At 54.3% G+C, this 11,333-nt stretch overlaps 1 protein-coding gene across 2 annotated transcripts; it reads left to right on the top strand.

Moving 5' to 3' along the window:
* Positions 1–281: 281 nt before the first annotated feature.
* Positions 282–9,929, top strand: CD3E (CD3e molecule). Of its 2 annotated transcripts, none has more exons than XM_014526664.2 (8): positions 282–567; positions 2,803–2,909; positions 3,451–3,570; positions 5,616–5,636; positions 6,206–6,430; positions 7,359–7,523; positions 8,104–8,150; positions 8,376–9,929. In XM_014526664.2, the coding sequence occupies exons 3-8, from the start codon at positions 3,522–3,524 to the stop codon at positions 8,430–8,432; spliced, it is 564 nt and encodes a 187-aa protein (XP_014382150.1). In that variant the 5' UTR covers positions 282–567; positions 2,803–2,909; positions 3,451–3,521; the 3' UTR covers positions 8,433–9,929. The 2 variants fall into 2 exon arrangements, with proteins under 2 accessions (XP_014382150.1, XP_006037440.2); XM_006037378.3 differs by having other exon boundaries at positions 2,803–3,353.
* Positions 9,930–11,333: the final 1,404 nt, after the last annotated feature.

Raw genomic sequence — 11,333 nt, 5'->3', positions numbered from 1 at the left:
AATGCATTTTTAAAGTTTGTTCACGACCTTTTCATCTATTCTTGCGACCCACTTTTGGGTCATGACTCATGGCTTGAGAAACGCTGTCCTAAAGTGTCATTCATTCTAGGCGCTCCCAGACGAAGAGAACTCAGTGAACCTTACCCAGGACCAGCAATTTACCTTTCTGTACACCTCATACTCCAAAGACCTCCGAAAAACTGCACACTAAGAGTGCAGCCATGGCTTAAGCAGTGTGTGACAGCTGAGAAGGAGCTGGTGGCAGAAAGGAAAGGACATTTTGGTCAAAGGCCCTAAGGAGAAAGTCTTCTCAGTTTATGAAAACTGCCCAGTGGGATCGAAAGTGTCCATGCAAAGAAGGTAGCTCCTGGCTTCCAGCCTCTGCTCAGACAGCTCCCAGGGCTGGGAGCAGAACCCAGAGTCTTCACAGCTCTGCCCCCTGCCTCCGACCATCACATCTGAGAAATCATTTACACTGCAGCCAGGAGATACGGGAGCAGGTCTGGGCAGGTCTCCAGGCTTCAGGCCTCCATGATGTCCCAGAGATAAGAGTCCCTGAGGACCCAGGTGAAAATGATTGGTTTATAAAAGATATCACATCTACTCAAAAAAGCTTGCCTGGTTTAGAGAGTGAATTTCAAACCCCAAAAGGTGAAGAGCCTTCAGATAAGGATTGGACAAAGGCAGCTGAGTACCACACCCTCTGCCCATTTCAGCATCTGTTCCCAGAGCTGCCCCCATTGATAGGTGTTTAAATCTTCCATTCTTGCATGACAAAAAGAAGTGCAGAAGCCCTGGCATTGACCACTGTTTCCTGCAGAGTGCAGAGGTCCTTGTCTGGTGGCTGGCACCCAGCCATACAGCTCTGGCTCTGGGATTTCCAGCACGCTGGATGCTGTCATTACAGTTCAGATGGAAGCAGGGTTTTGTGGTTAAATCGGGGAATTCAACGGCTCTGGGGTTCTCTTCCGTCTCCTGGGAAAGCCACTTCCCCTCTGGGCACGAGTCCCATTGAGCTGGTCATTCCTTAACCCTCAGCACTCATGTAGCACTGCCCATCTGTACAAGTCACTGCTGGTGTGAGATCCTATTTGACTGTCACAGGTGCTGAGCCCTCTGAAATGAGTGCAGGCACTCAGTGCCTCTGGCAACCAGGTCCTGGGGTCGCACACTGAGCGTCCAGAATCAGCACCTGCTTCTGCAAATGTAGGCCTAACAACTATGCAGGGCCACGTCACTGCCAGGCAGTGATCACCCCAGCCCCAGCCCGTCTCCTTGCAGGAGCGGCAGCAAGGGCCCCGATCAGGGAACAAGCCTAGGAATGGCTTCTCTCCCGTGTGCAAACGTGCCTGCTGTGCAGGCCAGTAGCAAAAGGCCAGAGTGCTGCTGAGTGGGGAACGGCCCCCTCTAGCGGCATCACGCCACTTCTGTGCTAATCCTAAAACCCAGCGTGTCCCTTTGATTTCCGTGTATGAAAGGTGTCAGCGGGCTCCTCCAACCTTCCCCTCCTCCAGGGCACTAGAGGCAGTGCCCTCACCCCACAGTAGGAGAGAAACCCTCCTCCTCCCCAGAATGGCAGCCCCACAGCCCAGCTTTGCTCACGTGGCTCCCACAGACTTGACTTCTGTAGGGCACAGGGTTGCCGGACAGATTCATATAAGCCAGGGCCCCTGACAGTCATAGCAAGGGAAGGGTTTGTCTGAGCATCCTTGCCCTCCCCACGTACCCTGCCACTTGCAGCTTAGCGGGTGCATACATGTGAGGCACAGAATTGGGAAAACCCATTTTATGGCAAATTCAGGTTCCTAACACATGTGTAAATGCTGTCATGTGCATGCAGAGTTCCCCCTACCTGCAAGCTTGCCCATTAGCAATCCTTTCATCACCACTGGGTCCATGGCACATGCTTTGGGAAGTACCAGCATGTAGTCCCTGCCTCTAGTGGGTCTGGAGCAGAGTCACTGAGGTTCCCATGTTTGTCCTGGACCTGACTGCAGGGGCATGGGGCTGGCACGAGTAGAGGTGACTGCAAGGGCAGGGACCACATAGCTGCTTCCTAGTTATTTGCTACTTCTCCACTAGAGCCCAGAGTAACAGCTTGTGCTGAGCTGTCTGCTGCCGTGGACATGATGTACTCCTGTGCACATGGTATCAAGTGGAAAGTGGGTGAACCAGAGCCTGGAATGGCTCAGGACACACTGCCCTTTCCCTGGTCAGTTGTCACGTGGCTTGGCATGTTGCTATCTATCTACTTTTTCACTTATTTCTGGCCATGACCATCAGGGGTTGGGTGGGTGCTTCCCAGTCGGAGAAAAGGGCCCAGTCCCTGCTGAAAAGCAGGCGCCACACATCTGGCTGTGGGGACAGATGCATACATGTATTTTCAAATGGGTGTGCAAGGTGCTTTCAGGTTCCTCCTCTTCCCTGGCACTGTCAGTGGGAGTTTGTGCAAAGTGAAAGGGTGGGGAAGGATGTCACCCCATAGGGAGCATCGTGGGAGAAAGCAGAGAGGCAGACATCTGGGCGAATGAAGCTGGTCTACTCGTCCATGGGCCCATGGGGTCCCATGAGAAGCAGGCTAGTATCTGCCAGGTGGCTCCTGAGGGAGCAGTGCCCTGAAACAAGCTCATGCTGGCAGTCCTGGTAGCAGGGAGCTTCCCATTGTGTAACACCAGCATTCAAGCCCAGACCCAGTGAGCGAGTCAACTCCTGGTTTGTTTAATTCAGTCCTATTGTTATTCTCGGTTGTAAGCTCGTTGGCCAGCTCGCCGCTGCTTAGAGTTTTCTCTCTACCTCTTTCAGATTTTCTACCCTGCTCATCCCTGCAGCACATGAACTTCAGACCTTCGTACGACCATCATGGCTATTGCTGATCTGTGTTACAGCAGCATCAAGGGGCCTGACTCAAGGTATGGCCCTGTTCGGGTAGGTCCTAGGCTTCCCACCTCTTTCGTAGGAGGCAGCCTCACCCCAAGGACCTTGCTATGCAGCTCCGGCTGGTTGTACAAGATGTCTCTGTGTGGCTGGTCCCGGCTCTTGCAGTATTTTCAGTCATTACATTTGTTGTCATCACTTTGCTAACTTGATTGTAACACGCTGAACTTGAAAACTACTAACTCATCCAGAACTGTGGATGTTTTTGTGGAAAGTTTGGTCAGCAAGTCAGCTGCGGCCCCCTCTGCCCCTGCTCCCTGTCCTGGGGCAGTCGTGCGGATGGAGCGATGGGCAGATGGCTGCCTCTTGCTTTCGGTGACGTTCAGATGTGCAGACGCTTCGAGCCTCCGCACTTCCTGGCGCAGGCTTGTTTTACGTTCTCAGTCTCCCCAAGCTGCTCGCACAGTGCGCTGGAAACGGTAAGTCCTCCCTGTGCTGCCTCAGCGACTGTCATAATCAGTTCTGAGAAACACTTCTGGACCTGTTTCTCATAAACGACGCCCTTTCTTTCTTCAGAACGGACCCCGGCAATGCCAGTCTGATTGGACGGGACAGGCGAGAGCATAGGGAGAACAGGGAATGCAAGGATGAAGTTGGGGCTTTTCCTGCCTGCGCTGGGGGTCCTGCTCTGTGTGGGTGAGTACTGCTGGCAGAGTGCAAGGGTGATCCTCATGGGCTCAGCCAAAGGGAGTACATGCGTGTGCAGTGCAGGCAGGGCAGGTCCCCACAGGGCTCCTGACAGATGTGTACAATGGCTTATGGTAGAAAAAAGGTTGCTTCTGGCTCAGGCGAGATGGGGCAGTCAGTTAGCTGAAAGAGAAGGATCAGCAGCGCCTTACTTCAGTCTTTAAAATAAGATCAGTGGTTGAGAAGATTGTTTCTGCCTATTCAAAATTCACTGGAGTCTTCGACAAGAGTCTGCAGAGGTGAGCAAAGGTACGGGCAAGGCAACCCCGGGCAGTAGCACAGTTCAGGGGAGCCAGGACTCCTGCCTCCTGTTCTTGGCTCTGTCATTAAACTCCTGTGTGCTCTTGGGCAAGTCACTCTTCCTCTGTAGCTCAGATTCACCATGGGAAGGCAGGAAGAGTGGCTTCTCTTTAATGTCAAGATGAGCAGCTGGTGTCTGTAAAGCACAAAGGGAGAGAGTCGGAGGAAAGGCAGAGCAGGTGTAGATACTACTGCTAAATCAGTTATGGAAATGAATTCTGCAGCCACCCCACCCAGACATGGGAACCACCTCTCGCTCTCCTTTCAGAGCATTAAAGGAAATTGGGCTTCGGTAGGCTGCAACTGATTTTTGCTAGAGCACCTGCATATATTTTATTTCTCTAAAAAAAATTCCTCTGAAGAAAACAAATCAGCTGATCGCCTTCTCCTCTAGCCCCTGGGGTTTCTTGTCTGTGGCCTCCAAGAGAGTTGCTCCCTCAGTAAATTGAATCCTGCCTGTGAAGAGACACAGAAAGAACTGAACACTTAAACAGGCTGTTTTTGCATTTATTTTTGCCCCTTTCTGCTGGCCGGCATCCCTCTAACCACCTGGCAAGCTCAGTCTAGCCACCCTGGTATTGCAGCTCCAGGGATTTTGACAAAGTTGCACATTTCCCAACCTGAATGATGCACAGAAACTATTTTGCAGAGTTCAGCCATGTTATTTTTAACACTATGGCCCTAGACCTGCAGAGAACAAACCCCTCCCAACAGGGTGAAACCGCTGGCTCTCCACAATTGGTCTCTGCTCAGCACAGCGCAGCAGGCATGTTGGTGCATTTACACCTGCCAAAGCATTTCTATGTAAAGTGGACTCAGAATGCCGCCATTTCACTTCTCCAGTTTGCATTGGCCATCACGCTGTGAAAATGGCACCCAAAGAGAAACAAGTTCAGTTCCAAATACCATTGTCTGTCTAATCTCTTATCTTGTTAGAGATTTTGGATGGATCCAACAATAGCAGTAGAGTACAAATATGCTGACTGCAAAAGTCTTCCTAGTCAAGACCAGACCCAAGGAGAAGCATTTCAACAGAATGATTATTTAAAGGACTGGAAATATTCTGCATCAGTTAACTGTTACTGTTTCCACTGACTTGAAAAATCAGCAAAAATCAATTGTCAGTAGTAATTTCTAGTGGCATCTACATAGGGTTGGTAGCTTGCAGAGATCAGACAGGTGCATACAGGAATAAAACGTTCCATGGTGGGATTTTGACACTGATTTGTGGGAGAAGGCGATCAGGGTAGAACCCGAGTGACAATATGGGAAAGAGAAGGCTGAGAGTAACCAGCAGTTTTATTATAAAATCTGAGATTGGAGGGCAGCACAGATACCTGCAGTAGGATGGTTTGAGCCACTGCCCTACCTTCAGAATGGCTCCTCTGGCACCGAAATGTGTTTCTTGCTTCTGCCACCTTTTCTGGCCTCCGCTGCCATCCTGTTTGCAAGGCTGGGGTGGATGGTGTGTTTACAGCACCAGGGTCACGTACTTATGTGGCAGACACCTGAGCAGGTACTAGGTTATTCCTGTGGGTTCCTGTTGTGCATTTTCTCCCTGGAAGCAGGTTGCTAAACACAACAGAAAGGACATTTTTGAACAGAGGAGCCCTGCAAGGACTCCCTGCATGTAGGCAGGATCTCCAGGGTGCAGCGCATAGATTTACTAATGGTTTTGTTGTGTTCTTTTACAGGTGGCACCACAGCACAGGACTGTAAGTTGATTTTACCAGCAATGCTTTTAACTATTCAGTCCTAGAGTAATGTTGTAAAACTAAGATTGACCCTGCTGTTTCTAGCTGCTTGGTGAGAGGGAGCCGGCAAGTGGGAGGCTGGGCCTGACCTAGAACCCTGAGAAGCAATGTGCATCTGCTTATCAGGTGCTGAACAGCCTTGTGTGTGCATGTGTCCACAGAGGACACATCACAGAGAACATCTCACAGTCTAAAACTCTAGATCCACAAGAGGTGCTTCTCCCTGAGCTTGGAGCCAGTGGAAGTGCCATTATTAATAGCAGTTGCTATTTAAAATGAATACTATGGTAGCATCCAAGGCCACACTCAAGTAACCATTGGGCTACCTCAGCATATACATGCAAAAGGAAGCAGTCCCTCCCCTAATAGCTTGCATTTGAAGAGTGTCACTGAGGCCAGGGGCTATGCAGTTGGTGCCTCATTTTCCCTTTGTTCCTGGTGCACTTATCCATAGGATCAATAGTTGCATGCTCACATTCTTCCTCCAGACCAGAAGGCCTCTCTGCTGATGTTGTTCTTGCTTCCCACAGCCATAGAGATCGACGTGGCGATCTCTTACACCACAGTGACTCTCACCTGCAACACTAACGTGCTTAAGACTGATTCTATAAAATGGAAGAAGGATAACACAGATGTCCAAGGCTCAGTTAGCAGAGAGAATCAGATATCAAACTACCAGGGCAGTAAAGATGATGGCACATACACCTGTGCAACAGACAAGGTCACGTCGATGCCGCTATACCTGAAAGCCAAGGGTGAGTGAAGGGGAATGCCCCTCCCACAGGAAGCGGGCACCGGGGCCTTTGGGAGCCTTTCCCTGGGCTCGGCCATGGGGATTTCCTGCCTAGCCTGAGGAGCTGGGCCCGACTTGAGGGGCGCGGGGCCGACTCTAGCACGGGCCCCCGAGGCCGCGCTGCTGCGTGTGGACGTGAGGGCTCCACAGGCTCCTGGTTGGAAGAGGGGCTGTTTGCTCCAATGCTCCCAGCTCAGCTTCTCCACGCTGCTCTGCCACAGAGCTTGCTTTGCCCTACCTGCGTCCTCATGCCAGTGGTGAGAGCGCTGTCCCACACCGAGGTGAGGCATTCCCTGAGCTTCAGAGGGCAGGGAGCGTTAAGGATTTCAGTGAAAGACACTGGCCCTGGAGGCTGCTGTGGTCCCCCTTGGAAACTGGCCCTGTTCTTCTGTCTCACAAAGCAGCTTGCAGCCCCAAAGCAAGGCAGGCTGCCTGGAAGCTGCTCTGCTCGACTGTTCCTGGAATCCCTGCCTTCTCCCTGGTGTGAACAGAAAAGGCTGAGAACCTGGGGAGAAAAAGGAAGAGGTGTCAGGGAGGGCTTGCATCCTTGTGCAAGGACTCTGCAGAGATCAGGAGACTGTTCAGTCCTGGCCCCCTCAGCTCCCTCACCCTGTTGGTGCTGGCTGCACTGAGGCATGGGGAGGGTAGAACCGTCCCTGCCTTCCCCCAGCTTCTTGGCCTGCCCTCCCCTCTCATCCCCTCATGAAGGAAGGGCACCATTTCCATTAATGTGAAGCAGACGAGCGAGGTCTTCATAGCGTGAGCAGGAGCACATGGCTCTGGGCTGAGACTCGTGGCTGTCTCCTGCCTCCCCGCCCACCACCATTCTCCCTTGGCTCTGAGGGCAGCTTGCCAGTCTCCATGCCCCTGACCCATCCCTTCCCCTGCAGTGTGCGAGAACTGCCAGGAGCTGGACATCCTGATCGTGGCCTTCATCATCATTGTGGATCTTATCATCACCTCCATGGTGCTGTTCCTGGTCTACTACTGCAGCAAGAGCCAGAAGGGGAGAGCTGGGGCTGGGGCTGGAGCAGGCGCAGGAGGACGGCCACGAGGTGAGGGCGGCTTTGGTGGCATCCAGTCCCTTGGAGACCAGGGCAGACAGGCTGAGAAGAGGAGACTGAGCACAAAGGCAGTCACAAGGGGATCTTGCTGGGCTGGGCCCAGCCCCTGGGCAGCTTGTGCTCTAGCCAGCCTCAGGCTGCTCCTCCTCTGCCTTTGGTGTGGGGAGGGTGCACCTGCCATTTTGTGTTGATGCCAACGCCGCCACAGGAAACCATTTCACAGGCTGTCGTGCAGCAGCAGCGAGTCTGGGCTGCAGGGGGAGGCAGCCACAGCACTAGCTCGGCCTGAGAGCCATGGGGCCATGCTGCTGCCGGCTCAGCTAGTACGGGTGTTGCCAGGCACGGCCATTCAAAGACCACAACTCATACCGAAAAATCAGGTGGGCTTAAAAGCCAAGAGACTTCTCTAAGTGACAAGCTCAAAGCTCAGGTGGGTGCCCAGAGTCCTTGGCCATCCTGCATCCCCATTGCCCTGATGGTGAAGCCCCTGCGGGCTGGGGGGTGAAGTCAGCCTTTAAAGCACTGGGAAAGGGCTGTAGGTCATTACTGCTCCATGTGTTTTGTGTTTCAGGCCAGAAGATGCAGCGCCCCCCACCCATTCCAAACCCAGACTACGAGGTAACAGCATTTGCCCCTTTTGAAGTGCCCTGCTCACCCTGGGGCAGGGAAGGGGTTATGGGCAGCAGGGCCTGCCCCATGCCGAGGCCAGGCATCTTCCCTGTCAGGGGAGGTCGATGCCCTGCCCCAGAGCTGTGCACCCCTGTGTGCAAACTGCATGTCCTCATGGCTTCTGGGCACTTCTGTAATGCTCATGATCAACCAACATCTGTTCTGTTTCTGCAGCCCATCAGGAAGGGACAGCGGGAAGTGTATGCCGGCTTGGAGTCCAGGGGTTTCTGAGTCACCCAGCAGACGGCAGGCAAGACACAGCAGCGGAGGGGCCTGAAGCTTCTGTCCCATCAGAGAGGAGCTCCTACTGCCCGCTGAGCCAAGCAGCTGCCCCAGGAGATGCTTCCATGCCCCAGCTGACACAATCCTTCCTGCCACCCCTTGACCTCCCCATACAGAACCAGGCAAGGAAACAGCAGAAAGTCTTTTCCCTGTTACGTGTCAGTGGCTGTCGCCTGCTGAGATCCCCACAGAGACCTGTAGCCTGTCCTTTCCAAAGTGTCAGGGAAACCCCCTCATGCTTGGCTCTATTTATTGCAACTGTGGCCTCCACTTTCTGCTGTCAGCACCTGGCCCCGCAGGTCTCCTCCTCCCAGCTCCCAGGTGGCCTCTTTCCTGCCACATGCAGGATGTGAGCGCCCATGTCCTGAGCTCTGGGCTGGGACCCGTCAGGGCCAAGTGCTGTGCTGACTCGCATGTCAGTGTGGCCAGCTCACTGCCCCTAGTGCCTCCACTTCTCCAACTGGAGGGAGAGGCAGGCGCTGCCTGGGGTGCTGTGCATCAGTGTAGGATGATGCTGGTAAGGGGAGGGGCTTAGCCAGGGTCTCTGCTGCCTTCCCCTTGCTCCTTCATTCCACTGCCTTCACCTTCCCAGACTGCTTCCAGCTTCACAGCATTACTTTCTCTTCTTGTTGCTGCCTGGAAGGGTAACACCTGTCTCCACTAGAAGAGGGGGAGATTGCCAGCATGTTCAGGAAGGGCTGGATATAGGTGGCACGGGCGCTCTGAGCAAAGGGCTCCGCTGGAATCCCTGCAGCAGGGAACTGTTCTCCCAGGCCCCTGCAGCCCTCATTGCAAGGCATGTGCCTTTGCTTTCCCTGGCATGTCACCTGTCAGCCCAGAGCAGGGAGCTTAGATGGATGACCAAACCTTAGGCCTTTAGTATTACATTGAGTAGCTCTTGGATGCCCTGCTGTGCCCAACAGTGGGTAGGGAGAGTTGGATTCTGCTCCCAAGACCTTCAGTCCCAGCGAAACGAGAAAAAGGCCCCAAACCCCTTTTCCCTGATGGAAACTCCTGAGCCCCCAACTGCTGCCTGAACTGCCAGCACTGCCCTCCCCTCTGGAGAAGGCCTAAGATGAATTCCAAAGGCTGTGACAAGCGGCCCAGGCCGAGCAGGGTTGGCAGGAGAATAAGCCCTTTCCGTGGGTGCTAGTGTTCCCTCTGTGTCCTGCCCCAGGTCAGGAAGCTGTAGGAAAAGCACAGATCCTTGGAGCTGGCTCAACCGGTCCCAGGAGGCTGTGCCAGTGGTGGGCACTGAGCAGATGCCCACTTGCTCACCCATCCCTTGATCCATCCCTGGCAGTCCATCCCTAGCAGTCAGGCTGTGCCCAGGTGCCCCTCTCCGTTACCTAGAGGGCAGCTTTGCTTGCGCTGATCAACAGCCTTTTCTAACAAGTGTCCTGTAGGTACTTAAATGTGTGTTATATTGTCAAATAAAAAGGGAGGATTCTCTTGCTGGGTCTGCCTCAGCTGGTGTCCAGTTCATCTAGGCTTGTAATGGTCAGTGCATTCTCCATGCATATGCTCCACACACCGAGCTGTTGGTGGGCTGGGGCTGCCCAAGCCACAGGGGAGCACCAAGGTACTCTGACAGCATGCAAGGGCCAGGGCTGGTGGGGGCGAGAGGCTGCTAACCCTGCGGGTGTGGGTGCAGCGGCCAGTCTGGCACGGCAGAGGTGGCACTGGTGAGCAGGAGAGTGGGATGGGATAGCAGAGCTGTGGGTGGTCAGAACTGGGGCCCTGGGGCTGCAGGTGGCCTGGGGAGCAAGGCTGTGGTCAACCCGGGCAGCAGGGTCCAGGTCTGGCCTAGCATGGGGCTGAGCAGACTGTTGCTCAGAGGGGGAAGGGCTCCGCAGGGAGGAAGCAGCAGCAGTCGTTGGGGTGGGCTGCGGCTTAGCCCCGGTGCCTCAGCACAGCAGCGAGCGGACCTGTGCACTGGGCCCCAGAGGATGTGGTTAGGAGGCAGTACAGCTGGATCTGCCGTGCAAACGCTGCGTGCGGAGGGGAGAGGAAAGGTGCACGCAGCTCGGAGAGGGCCCTGGGCCAGATGCTCGGCTGCCGGCTCCACCGCCACCTCCCCCAGAATTGTGCCTTTGCCATAGATGGTGTGATTAGCTCCTGCCACTCTGGGCATGGCCAAGCCGGGTCCAGCTCCCGGCTGATCCCAGCCATCTGTGGACCACAGGCATGAGCTGCTTTGGGCCCAGCTATCGCACCTCCTATGCTCCTTATCTCTGCGTGATCTCTGCACGCCTGTCGACTAAAACAGCTACACCTCCTGCCTGCCCCGGCCCCTAACTCAGCTGTGCTCTGAGCAGTGCCACCAAGGCCTTCCAAGGCAGGAGGTGCAGTGAGGAAAAACCCAGCACTGTGCACAGGAAAAAGGCAGTGAGGGGAGTGTAGCCGTCCCCACCAGAGCCCCAGATTTGTAGATCTGCTGGGGCAGGCTTTGCTCCTTCTCTGGAATAAGCAGTGGCTGCTGAAAGCAAGGGCTCAGTCCCCAGAGCCCAGAGCCAGACTCCACTTGAGCGCTGTCCTACAACTCCTTGTCTCGCCGCAGGAATTGCACTTCATTTGTGACGCTGCTCTGTCTGGCGCCTGTGTGTCCAGTTGCCTCTCTGCTACAGGACACAGCCAGGCAGGCGTGGTCTAGGTGTTGTGGCTGCAGGACAGAGGCACGTTTCCTCCCTGCTTGAAGGAAACTTCCTGCCCAAACTGTTTGGATGGAAAAACTGGTTTTTGACTGAACAGAACTTTTCACTGAAAGCTCCTGGTTTCTGGGGGAAACTGCACAAAAGCCAAGCAGGCTTCTTAGGGCTGTGTGCCAGAGTGGCCTGGCCAGCAGCCCCA

This window comes from Alligator sinensis, unplaced genomic scaffold (assembly GCF_000455745.1).
Source record: "Alligator sinensis unplaced genomic scaffold, ASM45574v1 scaffold2249_1, whole genome shotgun sequence".
Lineage (NCBI taxonomy): Eukaryota > Metazoa > Chordata > Crocodylia > Alligatoridae > Alligator > Alligator sinensis.
This window is presented reverse-complemented; position numbering and strand designations above follow the sequence as displayed.